Source organism: Cottoperca gobio, chromosome 14 (genome assembly GCF_900634415.1).
Source record: "Cottoperca gobio chromosome 14, fCotGob3.1, whole genome shotgun sequence".
Classification (NCBI taxonomy): domain Eukaryota; kingdom Metazoa; phylum Chordata; class Actinopteri; order Perciformes; family Bovichtidae; genus Cottoperca; species Cottoperca gobio.
This window is the reverse complement of record NC_041368.1, coordinates 24,024,389-24,042,473: the sequence shown is the minus strand read 5'-3', so window position 1 is coordinate 24,042,473 and position 18,085 is coordinate 24,024,389. Positions and strand designations below refer to the sequence as shown.

General features: G+C 40.3%; 2 protein-coding genes across 2 annotated transcripts; one reads left to right on the top strand and one right to left on the bottom strand.

Annotated features, from left to right (window-relative positions):
• Nucleotides 1-2,345: 2,345 nt before the first annotated feature.
• On the bottom strand, nt 2,346-9,092 carry LOC115018438 (putative monooxygenase p33MONOX). Its single transcript, XM_029447357.1, is given in 10 exon segments — nt 2,346-3,437; nt 4,762-4,913; nt 5,079-5,182; nt 5,477-5,604; nt 6,043-6,124; nt 6,126-6,158; nt 6,449-6,624; nt 6,914-6,978; nt 7,051-7,180; nt 8,953-9,092. Coding segments are annotated over 8 exon segments (915 nt in total). The 5' UTR covers nt 6,939-6,978; nt 7,051-7,180; nt 8,953-9,092; the 3' UTR covers nt 2,346-3,222.
• A 3,500-nt stretch (nt 9,093-12,592) lies between these two features.
• LOC115018816 (GATA zinc finger domain-containing protein 10-like) lies at nt 12,593-16,954 on the top strand. Its single transcript, XM_029448037.1, has 3 exons — nt 12,593-13,326; nt 16,744-16,788; nt 16,901-16,954. The coding sequence occupies exons 1-3, from the start codon at nt 12,841-12,843 to the stop codon at nt 16,952-16,954; spliced, it is 585 nt and encodes a 194-aa protein (XP_029303897.1). The 5' UTR covers nt 12,593-12,840.
• The last annotated feature ends 1,131 nt before the right edge of the window (nt 16,955-18,085 follow it).

The window sequence follows — 18,085 nt, the reverse complement described above, 5'->3', positions numbered from 1 at the left end:
GTCAGGTTCACTGTGACCTCACAACACATGTTGTTTTGCCATAACTCAATAATTCACACACAAATGTGACACTTTGTGAGTGTTTTTAAGAATCAATACACATCACAGAAGGTGATACTCGAGTGTTGCTTTAAATCTCGGAGGTCGGCTGAAATATATATATATATATATATATATATATATATATATATATATATATATATATATATATATATATATATATATATATATATATATATATATATATATATATATATATATATAATAATAATCCAACTGATCTTTTGTTTGTCCTCCAAAGTCTGAGGGGCTGCAATGCATCTCGACAGATCCAGAGAATATTTGTGACACTGGAAGAAACGAGACACACAAATTGAAGCATGTTTTTCTGAGAATGGAACATTTATTCTCAGATTTCCAGCCGTTTCGGTTCAATGTACAGACGCTGCACAAGATCAAACTGGAAACAGAAAGTAGTTCCGTCACTTTGTACGACACACAGGAGACACTGCAGGGACACAAGTGAAGGGACTCTGAACGCCCGGACAAGAACTGTTTACGTCCACATTACACAACAGACTTCTATCACTTAACAATAAGAGTGAAATAATAACAACACAATGCTTCATTTCATTTGACCGATGAATCGTAGCTTCACACATCATCGTGCAGAGAATGTTTGACACGCTGGAAATGTTTCTGGAATAAAACCTCGTATTTCAGTCATTTTCTGTTATTTTGATGCTACAAGTTTTCTCAACGTTTCCTTGCTGACGACTGCATTTATCTTTAAAAGGGACACACAGAGCACACACTGTAAGTAACAGACATCATGGGACTCACATCAACACAAGTGTTTAATATGTACATGAGGCGTGATGTAATGTAGCTGTGGAGAGTTTACATCTACACACAGTTACACACACACACACACTCTGATGTTCTCATGCTCCTCTCGTCTGAAGAACACGAGTTCTGGAAGCAAGATCTCAGAAAAATATCAAAATTGAGCAGCGCATGAAAAACATCTTAAAAGGTGTGTGAAAAGCTTTCCCCCTTCGTCTCAGGGACACAAGCTTTCTGCAGGATGTCTTCAGTCACAGCAGCTGCTCAGAAACAGACTCTCTGAATCAATCTGAAACCCCAGTGTGTGTGTGAGTGTGTGTGTGTGTGTGTGAGTGAGTCCTGCAGCAGGTCAGTGTGTGTGTCAGTGTGTGTGTCAGTGTGTGTGTCAGTGTGTGTGTCAGTGTGTGAGCCCTGTCCACATGGAGATGTTTCCACAAAGGAACATCTGGAGCTGCAGTTTCATACAAAACATCTCTAAATGAAAAGGTAAAACGTGGAAGAGTGTGTGTCAGTGTGTGTGTCAGTGTGTGTGTCAGTGTGTCAGAGTGTGTGTCAGTGTGTCAGAGTGTGTGTCAGTGTGTGTGTCAGTGTGTGTGTCAGTGTGTGTGTCAGTGTGTCAGAGTGTGTGTCAGTGTGTGTGTCAGTGTGTCAGTGTGTGTGTCAGTGTGTCAGAGTGTGTGTCAGTGTGTGTGTCAGTGTGTGTGTCAGTGTGTCAGAGTGTGTGTCAGAGTGTGTGTCAGTGTGTGTCAGTGTGTGTGTCAGTGTGTGTGTCAGTGTGTGTGTCAGTGTGTCAGAGTGTGTGTCAGTGTGTGTGTCAGTGTGTGTGTCAGTGTGTCAGAGTGTGTGTCAGTGTGTGTGTCAGAGTGTGTGTCAGTGTGTGTGTCAGTGTGTGTGTCAGTGTGTCAGAGTGTGTGTCAGTGTGTGTGTCAGTGTGTGTGTCAGTGTGTGTGTCAGTGTGTCAGTGTGTGTGTCAGTGTGTCAGAGTGTGTGTCAGTGTGTGTGTCAGTGTGTGTGTCAGTGTGTGTGTCAGTGTGTCAGAGTGTGTGTCAGTGTGTGTGTCAGTGTGTCAGAGTGTGTGTCAGTGTGTGTGTCAGTGTGTGTGTCAGTGTGTGTGTCAGTGTGTGTGTCAGTGTGTCAGTGTGTGTGTCAGTGTGTCAGAGTGTGTGTCAGAGTGTGTGTCAGTGTGTGTGTCAGTGTGTGTGTCAGTGTGTGTGTCAGTGTGTGTGTCAGTGTGTCAGAGTGTGTGTCAGTGTGTGTGTCAGTGTGTCAGAGTGTGTGTCAGTGTGTGTGTCAGTGTGTGTGTCAGTGTGTGTGTCAGTGTGTGTGTCAGTGTGTCAGAGTGTGTGTCAGTGTGTGTGTCAGTGTGTCAGAGTGTGTGTCAGTGTGTCAGTGTGTGTGTCAGTGTGTGTGTCAGTGTGTCAGAGTGTGTGTCAGTGTGTGTGTCAGTGTGTGTGTCAGTGTGTGTGTCAGTGTGTCAGAGTGTGTGTCAGAGTGTGTGTCAGTGTGTGTGTCAGTGTGTGTGTCAGTGTGTGTGTCAGTGTGTGTGTCAGTGTGTCAGAGTGTGTGTCAGTGTGTCAGTGTGTGTGTCAGTGAGCAGGATGCTGCCAGGTGTTTTTGTTCTGTTGCTTTGATTCATATTAAACGACTCTTGGTTATTCTTCCCATCCTGCTTACTGAATGTCCCCTTTAAGAGGACAAAGGAAACATTAAGTCGTTTTCTCACACACGTGCATCCTGGAGGGCTGCGGGACACGGGGGGGCTTCGGGTCGGATGATCCAGCGTGGGGATAAAGTGCATTTACAGGGGATCCATCACCTTCACCTGCAGCTGCATGAAGTCCTGCAGGTCAGTCCGTCCATGCTGGATGTTGATGGCAGCAGCTACACGTGAAGAGGGCGAGAGAGAAGCGAGCACGCAGTCTGGAGGCAGACGGGAACAATGCTGCAGCTTCTGAAGGTTGGAGCTGCTGGTTGAAGTTCAACATGGATTCTGTTTGTAGTAATGAAACAAATAAACACTCAAAGTAAAACGCCAACATTAGACTATAAACGTCCTCTCAGCGTGACCCTACGCCTGATCCAGCTCAAAGTCTAAATCTACAAGCTGCAGAGTGTGTGCGGAGCCGGACTGGTGATCAGCTCTGTTGTATTTACAGACGGATTTTAAGTCGAAGGACAAAACTTGACACATTGGCGCTGCGTTGACGAGGTTTGACGCTTCGCCTTCCTTCGTTCTTCCCAATAAGTTTGTCTAAGCTTGAGCTTTGTTTGCATCTCGTGCTGTGAGATGATTCCTCCTACACGCTGAAGCAGAGCTGCAGGATTCATAGTGGAAGGGAAAGTCTCGTGTCATGGACCTTCACGTGTCGCGTCCTCTCAGAAGCCGGAGGGCGTCAGGATGTTCATGTCTCGGGGTTTCAGCTTGTGTGGCCGCGCTCCCTGCCGTCGACCCTCCACCGTGGGAATCTCCATTTTGGGAGGAGCCACCGACTGAGCGACGGTGCCGTCGGCCAGCCGCGCGGCCTGAGACTTCATCACCTCCATGGGGGTCGGCTTCTGGGCACCGCGGTACGCCTGCAGCGCAAAGCCTGCTGGGAGAAGAGAGCGCAGATTTAAATGCACGACATGTTGTTTTCTGCTACGAGTCAAATCAAAACAATAACAAAAGACGGCTTTATAAGTTTGGCGACATCGTGGAGAAGCTAAGGATCATGGGAGTTGTTGTCCATTCATGATGGAAGATTAAAACGACACCTTGTTAATTATATCAACAAGTTATCTGTGACTTCAGAGTTACACACTTGTCCCCACACACACACTTGTCCCCACACACACACACTTCTCTCTCCACACACCACACTTCTCTCCCCACACACACACACTTCTCTCTCCACACACACACTTCTCTCTCCACACACACTTCTCTCTCCACACACACTTCTCTCCCCACACACACACACTTCTCTCCCCACACACACACACTTATCTCTCCACACACACACTTCTCTCTCCACACACACTTCTCTCTCCACACACACTTCTCTCCACACACACACACACTTCTCCCCACACACACACACACTTCTCTCCCACACACACTTCTCTCCCCACACACACTTCTCCCACACACACCTTCTCCACACACACACTTCTCTCCCACACACACTTCTCCTCTCCCCACACACACTTCTCTCCCCACACACTTCTCTCCCCACACACACTTCTCCCCACACACACTTCTCTCCCCACACACACTTCTCTCCCCACACACACTTCTCTCCCCACACACACACTTCTCTCCCCACACACTTCTCCCCACACACACACACACTTCTCCCCACACACACTTCTCTCCCCACACACACTTCTCTCCCCACACACACTTCTCTCCCCACACACACACTTCTCTCCCCACACACTTCTCCCCACACACACACACACACTTCTCCCCACACACACTTCTCTCCCCACACACACTTCTCTCCCCACACACACTTCTCCCCACACACACACTTCTCCCCACACACACACTTCTCTCCCGACACACACTTCTTACTCGTCTTGAACGACCTACCCAAAGTCATCCTGGGAAAAAGCGACTGAATCGTCCCACATATGAAAATCGGAGTTGTTTCTCCGTCAGGTCTGTAAATCTGAACTCGTCTCACTGAGAACAGACTCTGAAGTCCGCTCCGTGTTTGCCATCAGTCTGAAGGTCGTTGCGTTTGCACATTAACCGTTCGTCCGACACGTGAGAACAAACAGGAGCTGGTTTTATTTCTTCACTTCAGTGAGAGCTTGACAAGCAATCAGCTGTGAATACATTCTTCCTGTCAGGACCGAGCGGAGCGCCGTGAGGAGCGCCGTGAGGAGCGCCGTGAGGAGCGCCGTGAGGAGCGCCGTGAGGCTGCTTACCTGCCGGGTCTGATCCCAGGTCAGATGTGGTCTTCTGGACTTGTGGCCGCGGCCCGAACACGCTCCAGCGCTCAATCGCCGCGTCTCCTCCCCCGAGGTCCACGCTGCTGTTGCAGGAGCTGATGTCTGAACTCGTACTGCCGAACCAGCCCCTGCACACACACACACACACACACACACACACACACACACACACTGTGTTTATACTGTTTATAAAACTATAACAAGAATTACAAAACGAATGAAAATTCATGGACAGAAAAATCTAATTGAGGGAATTAATAATTGTGTGTGTGTGTGTGTGTGTGTGTGTGTACCTGCGTTGCTGTTTTGGGGAGCTGTGTGGCGTGTTGGATGGAGTGGACTGGGCGGAGGAGTTCTGCCGCTCCTCTCGGGCCTCCATGCTCTGGATCTGCAGTTTCTAAACACAAACAACAAAGTGTGAATGTTCCTGAAGTGAACATGTTTGTTTACAGGTGTTGAGGAGTGTCACTGCACATATGTGATCTCTATATGATATATGATCTATATATGATATATGATCTATATATGATATATGATCTCCAGATCCAACTTAACAACCGGTTTTAGTCTCTGGAGCGAGTTTTAATTATATTAAGGTTTAAACTTCTGGTGGCTTTGAGTGACAGGTGGGTGCCGTCCCAGGACGCCACTGCAGCGTGTGCGTCGTGCTCCGTGTGCTACAGTTTCTCACCTGCAGGGATTCGGGCATGCGATGGTGGTGTCTCGTCTCCTCGGCGGTGAGGCCTTTGTGGGGGGTGTAGCTGGTGTCAGTGAGCCCCGCCCGCTGCTCAAACTTATACACACTCTCCTGAGTCTGCTCTGAGAGAGAGAGGAGTTTAAACATACTTTACATTTTAACACATTACAACTAACATTGTTTATAAATGACTTCTTCTCACAGAAGCTTATTTAGCTCCCGAAGATAAAGTACACATATAAAACGCTTATTATATATATATATAATTAAAGACTCTTTAAAGACCACACAATACATTTAACACTTATTTGTATTTCCCTAGAATTATTTAAAGTACATAAATGTATTGCAACATATAACTTTATTTTCAGTTAACACAACAGAGAATTCATTTTAACATTCACTTAAATCTTAGATAAGACCACTGAATTTAAAACCTTTAAAAAATATATATTTGACCTTTCTTCACTTTACTCATTCATGGCAATATTAATTCTCAGCGTTGGTATATTTAAAGTAAACAGGATTCATTTGATTATTTATCAGCAGGTGTAACATACTGGTGATGAGAGAGTTCATGATGATGGACGACGCCTTGGCTTTCACTACGGATGGCGACCTGGAGGGGGCGCTGTCCGCCACCAGTGGACTGTCTCGCCACACCGCTCTCGTCCTCCTGGTGGGAAAAACACACACACACACACCATCATTATCACACACACAAGGTTCAGACAGCTTTTTAAAGGAAGATTCAAGCACTTTCAAGGAACCTAAACCACAAACCTTCCAGACTCTAAAATTGTTACAATAAATGTAGAAAAAATAAGAATTTGGTTTATTGCAAAGTATCTTTTGTATGATGTCACTACATAAACACAGGAAGAAGTGTGTGTGTGTGTGTGTGTGTGTGTGTGTGTGTGTGTGTGTGTGTGTGTGTGTGTGTGTGTGTGTGTGTGTGAGACTCACCTCAGCCAGGCGTGTGAACTTCCTCTCCGGTATGACTGGCCGTCTCCACAGGTTGTTGATGCTGATGTCATGAGGGGGCGTGGACATGGGCGCCTCCAGGTTATCGTCGTAGCTGATGGCTCGCCGGGTCATCCCGATGGGAAGCTTCATCCCGCCCATCCCGGAGCCCTCGATGGCTGCAGACACACACACACACACACACACACACACACACACACACACACACACACACACTTTGTGTGACTGAGTGCGTCACTGATGGAGGGCGAGGCAGAAACCAACTGAAATCAATGCCTCAGAAAGAGGACAGTCATTAACTGCCCGACAGCTCCATGGGTTCGGTAAGTCAGTGTGTGTTCTCATGCAAACAGCAGTGTGCGGCAGGGATGACGTGTTTGTACAAGCTGACACCAGCACTTAGCATCGTCTTGGTGCCCTCAACATTTCTGCAGCAAGAAAACTCACCTGGTATGTCCCCTGAGCCAGACATGATGTCAGTGCGACGAGGATAAGATCCACCAGGAGAGCACCTGAGGAACAGATTCTCATTAAACACAGAGGGAAGTAAAGATAGTCACAGACGGACACGGTCAGGCTCCTACCTTCCCGCTGCGCTGCTGTGATGTAGATGTGCTGGTGAAGTGGCAGCAGCAACAGTTACATTGGTATGTCTGAGACACACAAAGCCCTCTGGCAATGCATTGTGGGTAAGCAGCCAGGCCAGGGAAACAACTATGGAGACAGAAAAGGTCAAAAGTCAACTGTGGACAATCTCATCTCAAACCCTCATTACGTTACAGACTGGGGGAGAACATGCTTTCACTTTGTAAAGGTAATCTCTCACTAATACTTTTGGTATTTAATCTACATATAATAACATATGGTGAGAACATATACATTTTCTTTTATAAAAAAGACATTTAAAAAGGTCCAATTCTCTCAGATTCAAGGACACAGTTTGAGGCCCGGATCGATGTTAATGATACCTATTGGAATGAGAACCAGCACAGGCTTTACAGAAGCCCACAGAACAAATATCTAAATACCTTCGTGTCCTTGCACAAAATATATAAACTCAAGAACTTTCAATGACCCAAGTTTATTTTCTAAAACTTTCATGGCCTTGATTTTTTCCCATTGAGTTCTCAAGGATTTTAATGAGCACCAGAAACCATGTGTGAAACACCTCGTAGTTACGCACCAGCTTCATCTGCCAGAAGAAAACAAAAACCTTAAAACACAAACATCTAACTCAGAGATACAATATTTGTTATGGCTATTAACTAGTTTTAGTTTCCTCACAATTTAAGACTTGGACAGAAAACATAAGAACAACTTTTTTTTATAATCATTTAAACATTTTATAGTTCCAACTTCTCAAATGTGAAGATTTGCTGATTTTCCTTTTTTCAAATTGCTTAAATGTATTTGTTGTTACGTTAGACCGACTGGCTTAACATAACTGTTGTTATAAAGCTTTTCTTTTAGGTTATTTACATGAAGAGAGACAAGATATAGTTGACATGTGTGTCAAAGGGAGCTCATCCTCTGTGATCTGCAGCGCGTGCGTGGTGCGTGGCTGCAGCGCGTGCGTGGCTGCAGCAGCTTTACTCCAGAGGATGGTGGAGATGACATAACACCTGCTGCAGCAGCAGGGGGGCTGCATCACTGACAGCCCCCACAGCTTTACCCCAAAATAAAAGCTTACATTATGCATTCTTGGGTTGAGCAAGCCTTGCAGTTTACACATTAGCAGATTTAATAATGAATAAAACTCTGAAGCTACATGAACAAGATTGTGTCCTGCAATTTGGTAAACAAATAGTTCTACGTTTTTACAATAATAATAAAATATCACACACACCAGATCATATATGTGAAATACAAATACATCATCCCTGAACGGTAATCAAATATGAATGAGTAATATTACTAATGTAGAGATAGTATGAAGCACATCCAGCATCCACGAGAGAGGCCACTGCATGTACACGCAAAACTCTATTCAGCTATTCGGCACTTTACAACACGGGGAATAATAACATATATAATAAATATATCTATTTGACGACTTCAATATATTTACGTGGCATATATTAAATTCAGCAAATATCGGAGAAGTGCTAAGCACATTTATTTCCCAGACTCATCTTATACTGATGTGCGTTTCGGCGAGGGAGGAAACATAGATGAGGCTGTTTTAAAACGTACAATTTACCTAAACAGATGATGCTTGGTGTATTGTAACTCATCCCGAATTGAAGAATGGCTACTACAAATTCGCAAAATGTGTAAAGGTTAGGTTTAACATTTACATACGTAAGCCGAAAACCGTTGCAACGTTCAATTATGTATTTTTAGGGTGTAGTTTGGTGGCGGCTGGTAGGGTCGACGCTAGATAGCGGAACGAACCGGTATCGGCTGGATGAAGGGCAACAAGATGCCCATCAATTGACGACTAACAACACGGTGATTTCAGCGGAGTGTGCCTTGTTTCCTCTCACCGGAAGTAATGGCGGCTTCAGGAAGACGACTGAGACATATGTGACCCTCCAATGTCAACTGGACGGCGTAGAAAACAACGGAATTGTCGGGTAGCAGCCATTATTGTGTCCGATAAATAAAAACCGCTTCCTCGATGGAATGGTAGATTACGTTGTCTGTTCTCGCTGAGTATCGCGAGAGTAGACGCGAACAGTAAAACATCACACATACAAAATAAATCTATATTTCTTATTTTTTCGTGGCAGTTTTCGCCTGACAGACGAAACGGTTATTTCATTATAAACCTTTTATTTATTTATGTATATGCATAATCAGAAGTAATACATCTTTATGCATATTTACTACATTCCTGTTTACATTACATTTATACATTTGCCACACGTATATTACTATATTTTATATTTTAGTTATGTTTATATTGTACTATTATATTTGAACTTGCACTGTTTAATCTCTTAGATTTTCATTTAGCTTTTTTTGTGGTTTTCTTTTCTTTTAGACTTTTAATGAGCATTGTTTGACTAGACTGCTTCTCTGTAATTGTTGTGCATATGTTAATAAATAACTTGACATGAACAATTTATTTAAGATATTTTTTATCAATACACTGTTTTATGTAACTGAGTAAAATCTCACCTGGGGTGAAAATGTTTTTTTATATTTGGTGTTGAAAACTTTTTGTTTGTTGAGAAAACATTAAATTAAATACATTAAAATTAAATACATTAAAATAAAAATAAATTAAACCCTAACCCTAACCCTAACCCTTTTACTAATAATAAAAAGAATACATGAATACACTTAAATATTATACTAATATACTAATTATAATATAATAATGGGGGGGGGGGGGGGGGGGGGGGTTCAATTACAGCAGAGAAGCAATGGTAAAACAATATGTATGTATGTAGTTTGACACAACAAAGGTGAACTATTTGAGACATACTACATACTGAGTATGTAGTACATAGTGATAATGCAGTAAATATTGAGTATGTAATATGCAGTACATAGTGAGTATGTAGTACATAGTGATAATGCAGTAAATATTGAGTATGTAATATGCAGTACATAGTGAGTATGTAGTACATAGTGATAATGCAGTACATAGTGAGTATGTAATATGCAGTACATAGTGAGTATGTAGTACATAGTGATAATGCAGTAAATATTGAGTATGTAATATGCAGTACATAGTGAGTATGTAGTATATAGTGAGTATGTAGTACATAGTGAGTATGTAATATGCAGTACATAGTGAGTATGTAGTATATAGTGAGTATGTAATATGCAGTACATAGTGAGTATGTAGTATATAGTGAGTATGTAATATGCAGTATATATTGAGTATGTAATATGCAGTACATAGTGAGTATGTAGTATATAGTGAGTATGTAATATGCAGTATATAGTGAGTATGTAGTATATAGTGAGTATGTAATATGCAGTATATAGTGAGTATGTAATATGCAGTACATATTGAGTATGTAATATGCAGTACATATTGAGTATGTAATATGCAGTACATAGTGAGTATGTAGTACATAGTGAGTATGTAATATGCAGTACATAGTGAGTATGTAATATGCAGTACATAGTGAGTATGTAGTACATAGTGAGTATGTAATATGCAGTACATAGTGAGTATGTAATATGCAGTATATATTGAGTATGTAATATGCAGTACATATTGAGTATGTAATATGCAGTACATATTGAGTATGTAATATGCAGTACATAGTGAGTATGTAGTACATAGTGAGTATGTAATATGCAGTACATAGTGAGTATGTAATATGCAGTATATATTGAGTATGTAATATGCAGTACATATTGAGTATGTAATATGCAGTACATAGTGAGTATGTAGTATATAGTGAGTATGTAGTACATAGTGAGTATGTAATATGCAGTACATAGTGAGTATGTAGTATATAGTGAGTATGTAGTACATAGTGAGTATGTAATATGCAGTACATAGTGAGTATGTAATATGCAGTACATAGTGAGTATGTAATATGCAGTATATATTGAGTATGTAATATGCAGTACATATTGAGTATGTAATATGCAGTACATAGTGAGTATGTAGTATATAGTGAGTATGTAGTACATAGTGAGTATGTAATATGCAGTACATAGTGAGTATGTAATATGCAGTACATAGTGAGTATGTAATATGCAGTATATATTGAGTATGTCATATGCAGTACATAGTGAGTATGTAATATGCAGTACATATTGAGTATGTAATATGCAGTACATAGTGAGTATGTAGTATGTAGTACATAGTGAGTATGTAATATGCAGTATATATTGAGTATGTAATATGTAGTACATAGTGAGTATGCAGTACATAGTGAGTATGTAGTACATAGGGTATGCAGTACATAGTGAGTATGTAGTACATAGTGAGTATGCAGTACATAGTGAGTATGTAGTACATAGTGAGTATGTAGTATGCAGTACATAGTGAGTATGTAGTATATAGTGAGTATGTAGTACATAGTGAGTATGCAGTGAATAGTGAGTATGTAGTACATAGTGAGTATGTAGTATGCAGTACATAGTGAGTATGTAGTATATAGTGAGTATGTAGTACATAGTGAGTATGTAGTACATAGTGAGTATGCAGTATGTAGTACATAGTGAGTATGTAGTATATAGTGAGTATGTAGTACATAGTGTGTATGTAGTACATAGTAAGTATGCAGTATGTAGTACATAGTGAGTATGTAGTACATAGTGTGTATGTAGTACATAGTGAGTATGTAGTACATAGTGAGTATGTAGTATGCAGTACATAGTGAGTATGTAGTATATAGTGAGTATGTAGTACATAGTGAGTATGCAGTGAATAGTGAGTATGTAGTACATAGTGAGTATGTAGTATGCAGTACATAGTGAGTATGTAGTATATAGTGAGTATGTAGTACATAGTGAGTGTGTAGTACATAGTGAGTATGCAGTATGTAGTACATAGTGAGTATGTAGTACATAGTGTGTATGTAGTACATAGTGAGCATGCAGTATGTAGTACATAGTGTGTATGTAGTACATAGTGAGTATGTAGTACATAGTGTGTATGTAGTACATAGTGAGTATGCAGTATGTAGTACATAGTGAGTATGTAGTACATAGTGAGTATGTAGTACATAGTACATAGTGAGTACATAGTGAGTATGTAGTACATAGTGAGTATGTAGTACATAGTGTGTATGTAGTACATAGTGAGTATGCAGTATGTAGTACATAGTGAGTATGTAGTACATAGTGTGTATGTAGTATATAGTGAGTATGCAGTATGTAGTACATAGTGTGTATGTAGTACATAGTGAGTATGCAGTATGTAGTACATAGTGAGTATGTAGTACATAGTGTGTATGTAGTACATAGTGAGTATGCAGTATGTAGTACATAGTGAGTATGTAGTACATAGTGTGTATGTAGTACATAGTGAGTATGTAGTACATAGACCCACAGGTTGGGTACCGGTGCTTGTTACAGGAGCATAACTAAACACATAACAGTTTTCAAAGAGATCATTTAAATAAATAGTCCATGTTGGCAGGTGACTTCCTGTCAGCTGTCTCTCCTCAGGTCCCTCCCAGCTCCTCTGCAGTATTTGCATACTGGGAAGCGGAGCACCTCCCTCAGTCGCTCGCCCTTCCTCCATGGAAGAACTTCTCTAACCGGACTTTCCTCTCCAGTTTGCCCAGCAGAGGAAGCAGTTAAACGGGGTCAATTCAACTCCGTCCACCGCTGAACAAACCCCGCACAGGAAAACAACCTGTGTGCTTTTATCCCGCAGCGGAAACTTCAAACTTCAAACTTTTTTTGAGTTTCTTGTTGTTGTTTTTTTCTTTCGGTTTTGTGGATCCAACAAGATGTCTGTCCATACGAGCCAGAAGACGACGACGAGCTACCGGACCGTGAATGTGGCCTCCCCGGAGCCGGTGACCAGCACGGTGATCTCGACCGAGTCCGTGTCCCCGTCGCAATACGGGATAAACGGCTCCTACGAGACGGTGCGGTACCTGGTGCCCATGCAGCAGCAGCAGCAGCAGCAGCTGCAGCAGCAGCACACCTACCTCCCGGTGCAGCAGCAGCAGCACACCTACCTCCCGGTGCAGCAGCAGCAGCACTCCTACATCCCGGTGCAGCAGGCCGTGCAGCAGCACTCCTACATCCCGGTGCAGCAGGCCGTGCAGCAGCAGCAGTCCTACGTCCTGATGCAGCAGCAGCCCATGATGCAGCAGCAGCCCCTGATGCAGCACATGGTGTCCCCGGTGTACCTGCACAGTATGCCGCACCTGAGCGTCAGCAGCCAGGAGTCCAGCGACCTCACGTACCAGCAGCACAGCGTGCTGGAGGTGAGACTGTGAGCCCCGTGTAGATGTTTTATTATACTGTTATTATTGTTATTATTGTTATTATTGTTATTATTGTTATTATTGTTATTATTGTTATTATTGTTATTATTGTTATTATAAGCAAGGATGGGACAAAACGTTTCCCTGTTCAGCAGAGTAACTTACGGTCAGTATGGAAAAGTTCGCCTTGTGAGGAACAAATAGATCCAAATAAATAGATATAAGTCTTTGTTTTAAGATATAAGTCTTTATTTTAAGATATAAGTCATTGTTTTAAGATATAAGTCATAGTTTTAAGATATAAGTCATTGTTTTAAGATATAAGTCTTTGTTTTAAGATATAAGTCATAGTTTTAAGATATTAAGTCATTGTTTTAAGATATAAGTCTTGTTTTAAGATATAAGTCATTGTTTTAAGATATTAAGTCTTTGTTTTAAGATATAAGTCATTGTTTAAGATATAAGTCTTTATTTTAAGATATAAGTCATTGTTTTAAGATATAAGTCATTGTTTTAAGATATAAGTCTTTGTTTTAAGATATAAGTCATTGTTTTAAGATATTAAGTCTTTGTTTTAAGATATAAGTCATTGTTTTAAGATATTAAGTCTTTATTTTAAGATATAAGTCATAGTTTTAAGATATTAAGTCATTGTTTTAAGATATTTGTTTTAAGATATTAAGTCATTGTTTTAAGATATAAGTCATTGTTTTAAGATATTAAGTCTTTATTTTAAGATATTAAGTCATAGTTTTAAGATATTAAGTCATCTTTTAATTCCTCACATTGGCTGTAATGGATGTAATGGACTCCCATAGCTCATATCATTTGGCCCATGCAACAGTTTAATAAGCTGAACTTGCATAACTGTGTTGTTGACAGACAACTCCAGCGCACAAGTTAGTTAAAGTATAAAAAACACTTTTCTTTTGTCAGCACAAGCAGCCCTTTAGTTTAATTGTCTCTTAGTAAGTATTCTTATTCTTATCTCTTATTCAGTATTTGGTGCACACACGTCTAAACTGCGTGACCTTGGATCAGAAGCAGCTTGTTTATTGGAGTTTGTGAAAGTAGAAGAGCAGATTCCAGAGAGGAAAACACACAAATAGAAAGCTGAACGTGAGCGTCGGTGCAAACAGCAAACGGCATCTTTTAGTCTTGAGTCCACACGTGAAGTCAGTCGGCTGTTAATGTGTCACTTTCTCACACAACGTGTTGGACTGCAGCGAGCAGAGTGTAAGCATGTGTGCTATGTGACCATGACGTGGGATTTCTGACAGCGTGCATTGAATTTTCACAGCTCAACATCTGAGATAATGTTATATACATATACATATATATATATATACATATACATATATAGATATATACATATACATATATATATATATATACATATACTATATATATATATATATACATATACATATATATATATATATATACATATATATCTATATATATATATGTATACATATACATATATATATATATATACATCATATATCTATATATATATATGTATACATATACATATATATATATATATACATATACATATATATATATATATATACATATATATAATATATATATATGTATACATATACATATATATATATATACATATACATATACTATATATATATATACATATACATATATATATATATATATACATATACAAGATATATATATATCATATACTATATATATATATATAATATACATATATATATATATATATATATATGTATACATATACATATATATATATATACATATACATATCCATATATATATATACATATACTATATATATATATATATATCATACATTATACATATATTATATATATATATATATATATATATATATATATATATATATATATATATATATATATATATTTATATACATATACATATATATATATATATATATATATATATTATATATATATATATATATATATAATATATTTACATTTATCTACAACATGAAGGAGAGAAAAGTTTTACATATTGTTCAATAAACAAACCGATTGATTGGGAAGAAAGCAGATCATGAAAATAATCGACAATAAAGACTAAAAATACAGAGAAGTAATTTCAAACAAAAAGAAAGGAGTTATTATCCACAGTGAGGATACGACGTGTCGGTCAACCATCGGAAATAAGCATCAGACAGGTGTAATCAGATTACAACATAAAAGTAACAACCTAAATTACATTAAACAAACTTTTAAATATGACAATACTTTTTATTATTTTCACGATGAAAAGTCCCACAGGTTGCAGAATACCCACAATGCACCTGCAGTTTGTGCCAGATGTTTTTGAATGTTTCAAGAGAAAAGAGTCAAATGTTTTTATTTTGTTTTATTTTGTCGTAAACCGAATGTATTCAGATCATTTTACTTTTATTTTGTAATCCAATGGATGACGTCACTAATTACAGAAACTCCCATGTAGTTTGTATTCAGTGACATTTCAGAGTAATTTGACCCAACCCTGGTGGTTCTTCTCGTTCTTGAATCATCAATTCTTGCATGGCTAGAAAAACCCCAAATGACCCCAAACACACCGACGCCCCGACGCACCGACGCACCGACGCCCCGACGCACTGTGCGAGTAAAGCTTGGGCTTTGTTAAGGAAACAGGTTCTGTTGGAAAGGTTTATTTGTGTTGATACTGAGACTGAGGCGCGGTGTTGGCACGAGGGAGGCTTTGAACCTCTAGTCGTCCTCAGAGTGGTGTCAGGGTTCATCTCTGCTTCGTCCTCTTCATTGATTTCTGATTTTGTGGCACATCTTCGTCCTTCCTCGATGGTTTACACGTCAGGGTTCCCTCTGGATCTGTCTGTCGTCTGCTTCCTGTGCTGATATAATTCACTACCGCAGATCAGACAGCTGAGAGACGTGTTTGATAGAGGCGTGGGCCGCGCCCGTCGCTCTCTGCTGAGCGGCACACCCTCACATTCTTCCACCTGGCTGGATCACGTTGATCAGACAGCAGACCTTTATTTGAGCTTTGATGGACACTCTGCCCGGCAGGAATACTCCCTTCTGATTGGCTGCAGCTCACCATTACTTTCTTAGTTGGTAGAAAAGAGTAAGGAATGTTTCTCAGTCTAAGCTGACGTCTTTAAATGTCTTGTTTTGTCCCTTTAATAGGATCATTTAATAATAATAACACATTTGAGAGGCTGAAAACATTTAAAGACACTTTTACATGAAAAATGACTTTAAAGATAATTCTTCTGAAAATTAACAAATGAATATAAACAGGATATTTGACCTTTTGGAAATGTTTGGCAGATTTTTATAAAGCAATTCAATGATTCATTTGTATTTATAGTTTTAGTTTTTTATTTTCTGTTCAAATCTGACAGTTTTCTCTTTTTGTCTGTTTCAGAGCATCAGCGGGAAGTCTTCATCAGTGTTCAGTGCTGAGGAGGAGGCAAGCACACACACACACACACACACACACACACACACACACACACACACACACACTTGTTCTACTTTATTTCAGATATTTCTCATCTGTTAAACTTTGTGTTTTGATGAAGATGAAAACACTCAAACATAAAATGAACACATGTAAGAATCAGAACATCGTGTAAAGCAGAGCAGCCTGAGAAAACATGAAGCCAACATGGCAAAAGGACCTGCTGGACCTCTAATGCAGCGTTCAGTAATAAAACATGTGGGAACTGGTGGGACACATTTCCACATTCCTATGAAGGCAGCAGATATGGACATCTTGAATGTAAGCTGGAGGGTGTCACCTTAAAGCGCTCTTCATACTGCGACGCTTTGCATAAAATAAGACTTTCTGCACTAGGAGAGGTGTGTGTGCAGCTGTGCAGGTTCAGGGCAGACACACCTCTCAGCATGGGAACATGTCGCTGTGTGAAAGTACAGCAGTAGGCCGGGGGGGCGTCTCCCTGCAGCCTCGCCCTGCCTCCACACACACTCTTACAACACCACTTTGTTCATAATCACAGGCCCGTCAACTGTCGCAACACTGACAAACCATCCAGTGTGGGTGTTACCTGGGTGTGTCCCGGCCTCCGCTGTGCCGGGTGCATTCCTGTGACTGGAACCTGCAGCGTCATGTGTCTGCTGTCGACAGGGAGGCTTCCTGACTCAACGCGGCTGTGACAGCGCTTTGATGCCGCTTGTCTCGACATGAAAGACGTATATGTTCAAAGCTGCGTGCCACTAATGATTATCGTCATCAGCGGTTTCACTGTTTGAGCTTTACACCTAAATGTTCGAGTATAAAGAAAGAAGCACACGCTGACATCACGTTGCTGTTCAGAGTTTGAGAGCAGCTGATATTTTGTTTTGATTATCTGAGCGTTTTGACTCGTGGCTGTTTGCATCGTTAAAGTCCGCTCAGATGAGTTTATGTCTTCACCAGGAGAGTCTTTCTGCAGCAGCCGTTTCAAAAACAGTAAAACACAATAAACCTGAAAGGTGTCGCAGAGCGCCGACCACCACCGCCAAGGCCATGAGCTCGCGCCTGTTAGTGAAGCGAGAAATAATGCACTTTAAAATGTAATCAGTTTTTCTTTGGTTCTTCCTGCACGTTTCATGAAACTGAAAACATGTAAGAAGGTCCATAATAAAAACACTACAAATAAGAGTAAAGATAAGAGCGTGCCAGGCTCTGCTTGTGGTTTATATTTGAATTAAGTGCATTTATTAAATAGGAATAAAGTAAATGTAAACTCTTATGTGCGGCCAAA

What these genes read in the sequence shown, in the direction of transcription:
- LOC115018816 (XM_029448037.1), top strand. Translation starts at nt 12,841, where the DNA reads ATGTCTGTCCATACGAGCCAGAAGACGACGACGAGCTACCGGACCGTG. An exon ending in AGCAGCACAGCGTGCTGGAG is followed by an intron (nt 13,327 to 16,743) that starts GTGAGACTGTGA and finishes TGTCTGTTTCAG; the next exon opens with AGCATCAGCGGGAAGTCTTC. An exon ending in TGTTCAGTGCTGAGGAGGAG is followed by an intron (nt 16,789 to 16,900) that starts GCAAGCACACAC and finishes GTTTTGATGAAG; the next exon opens with ATGAAAACACTCAAACATAA.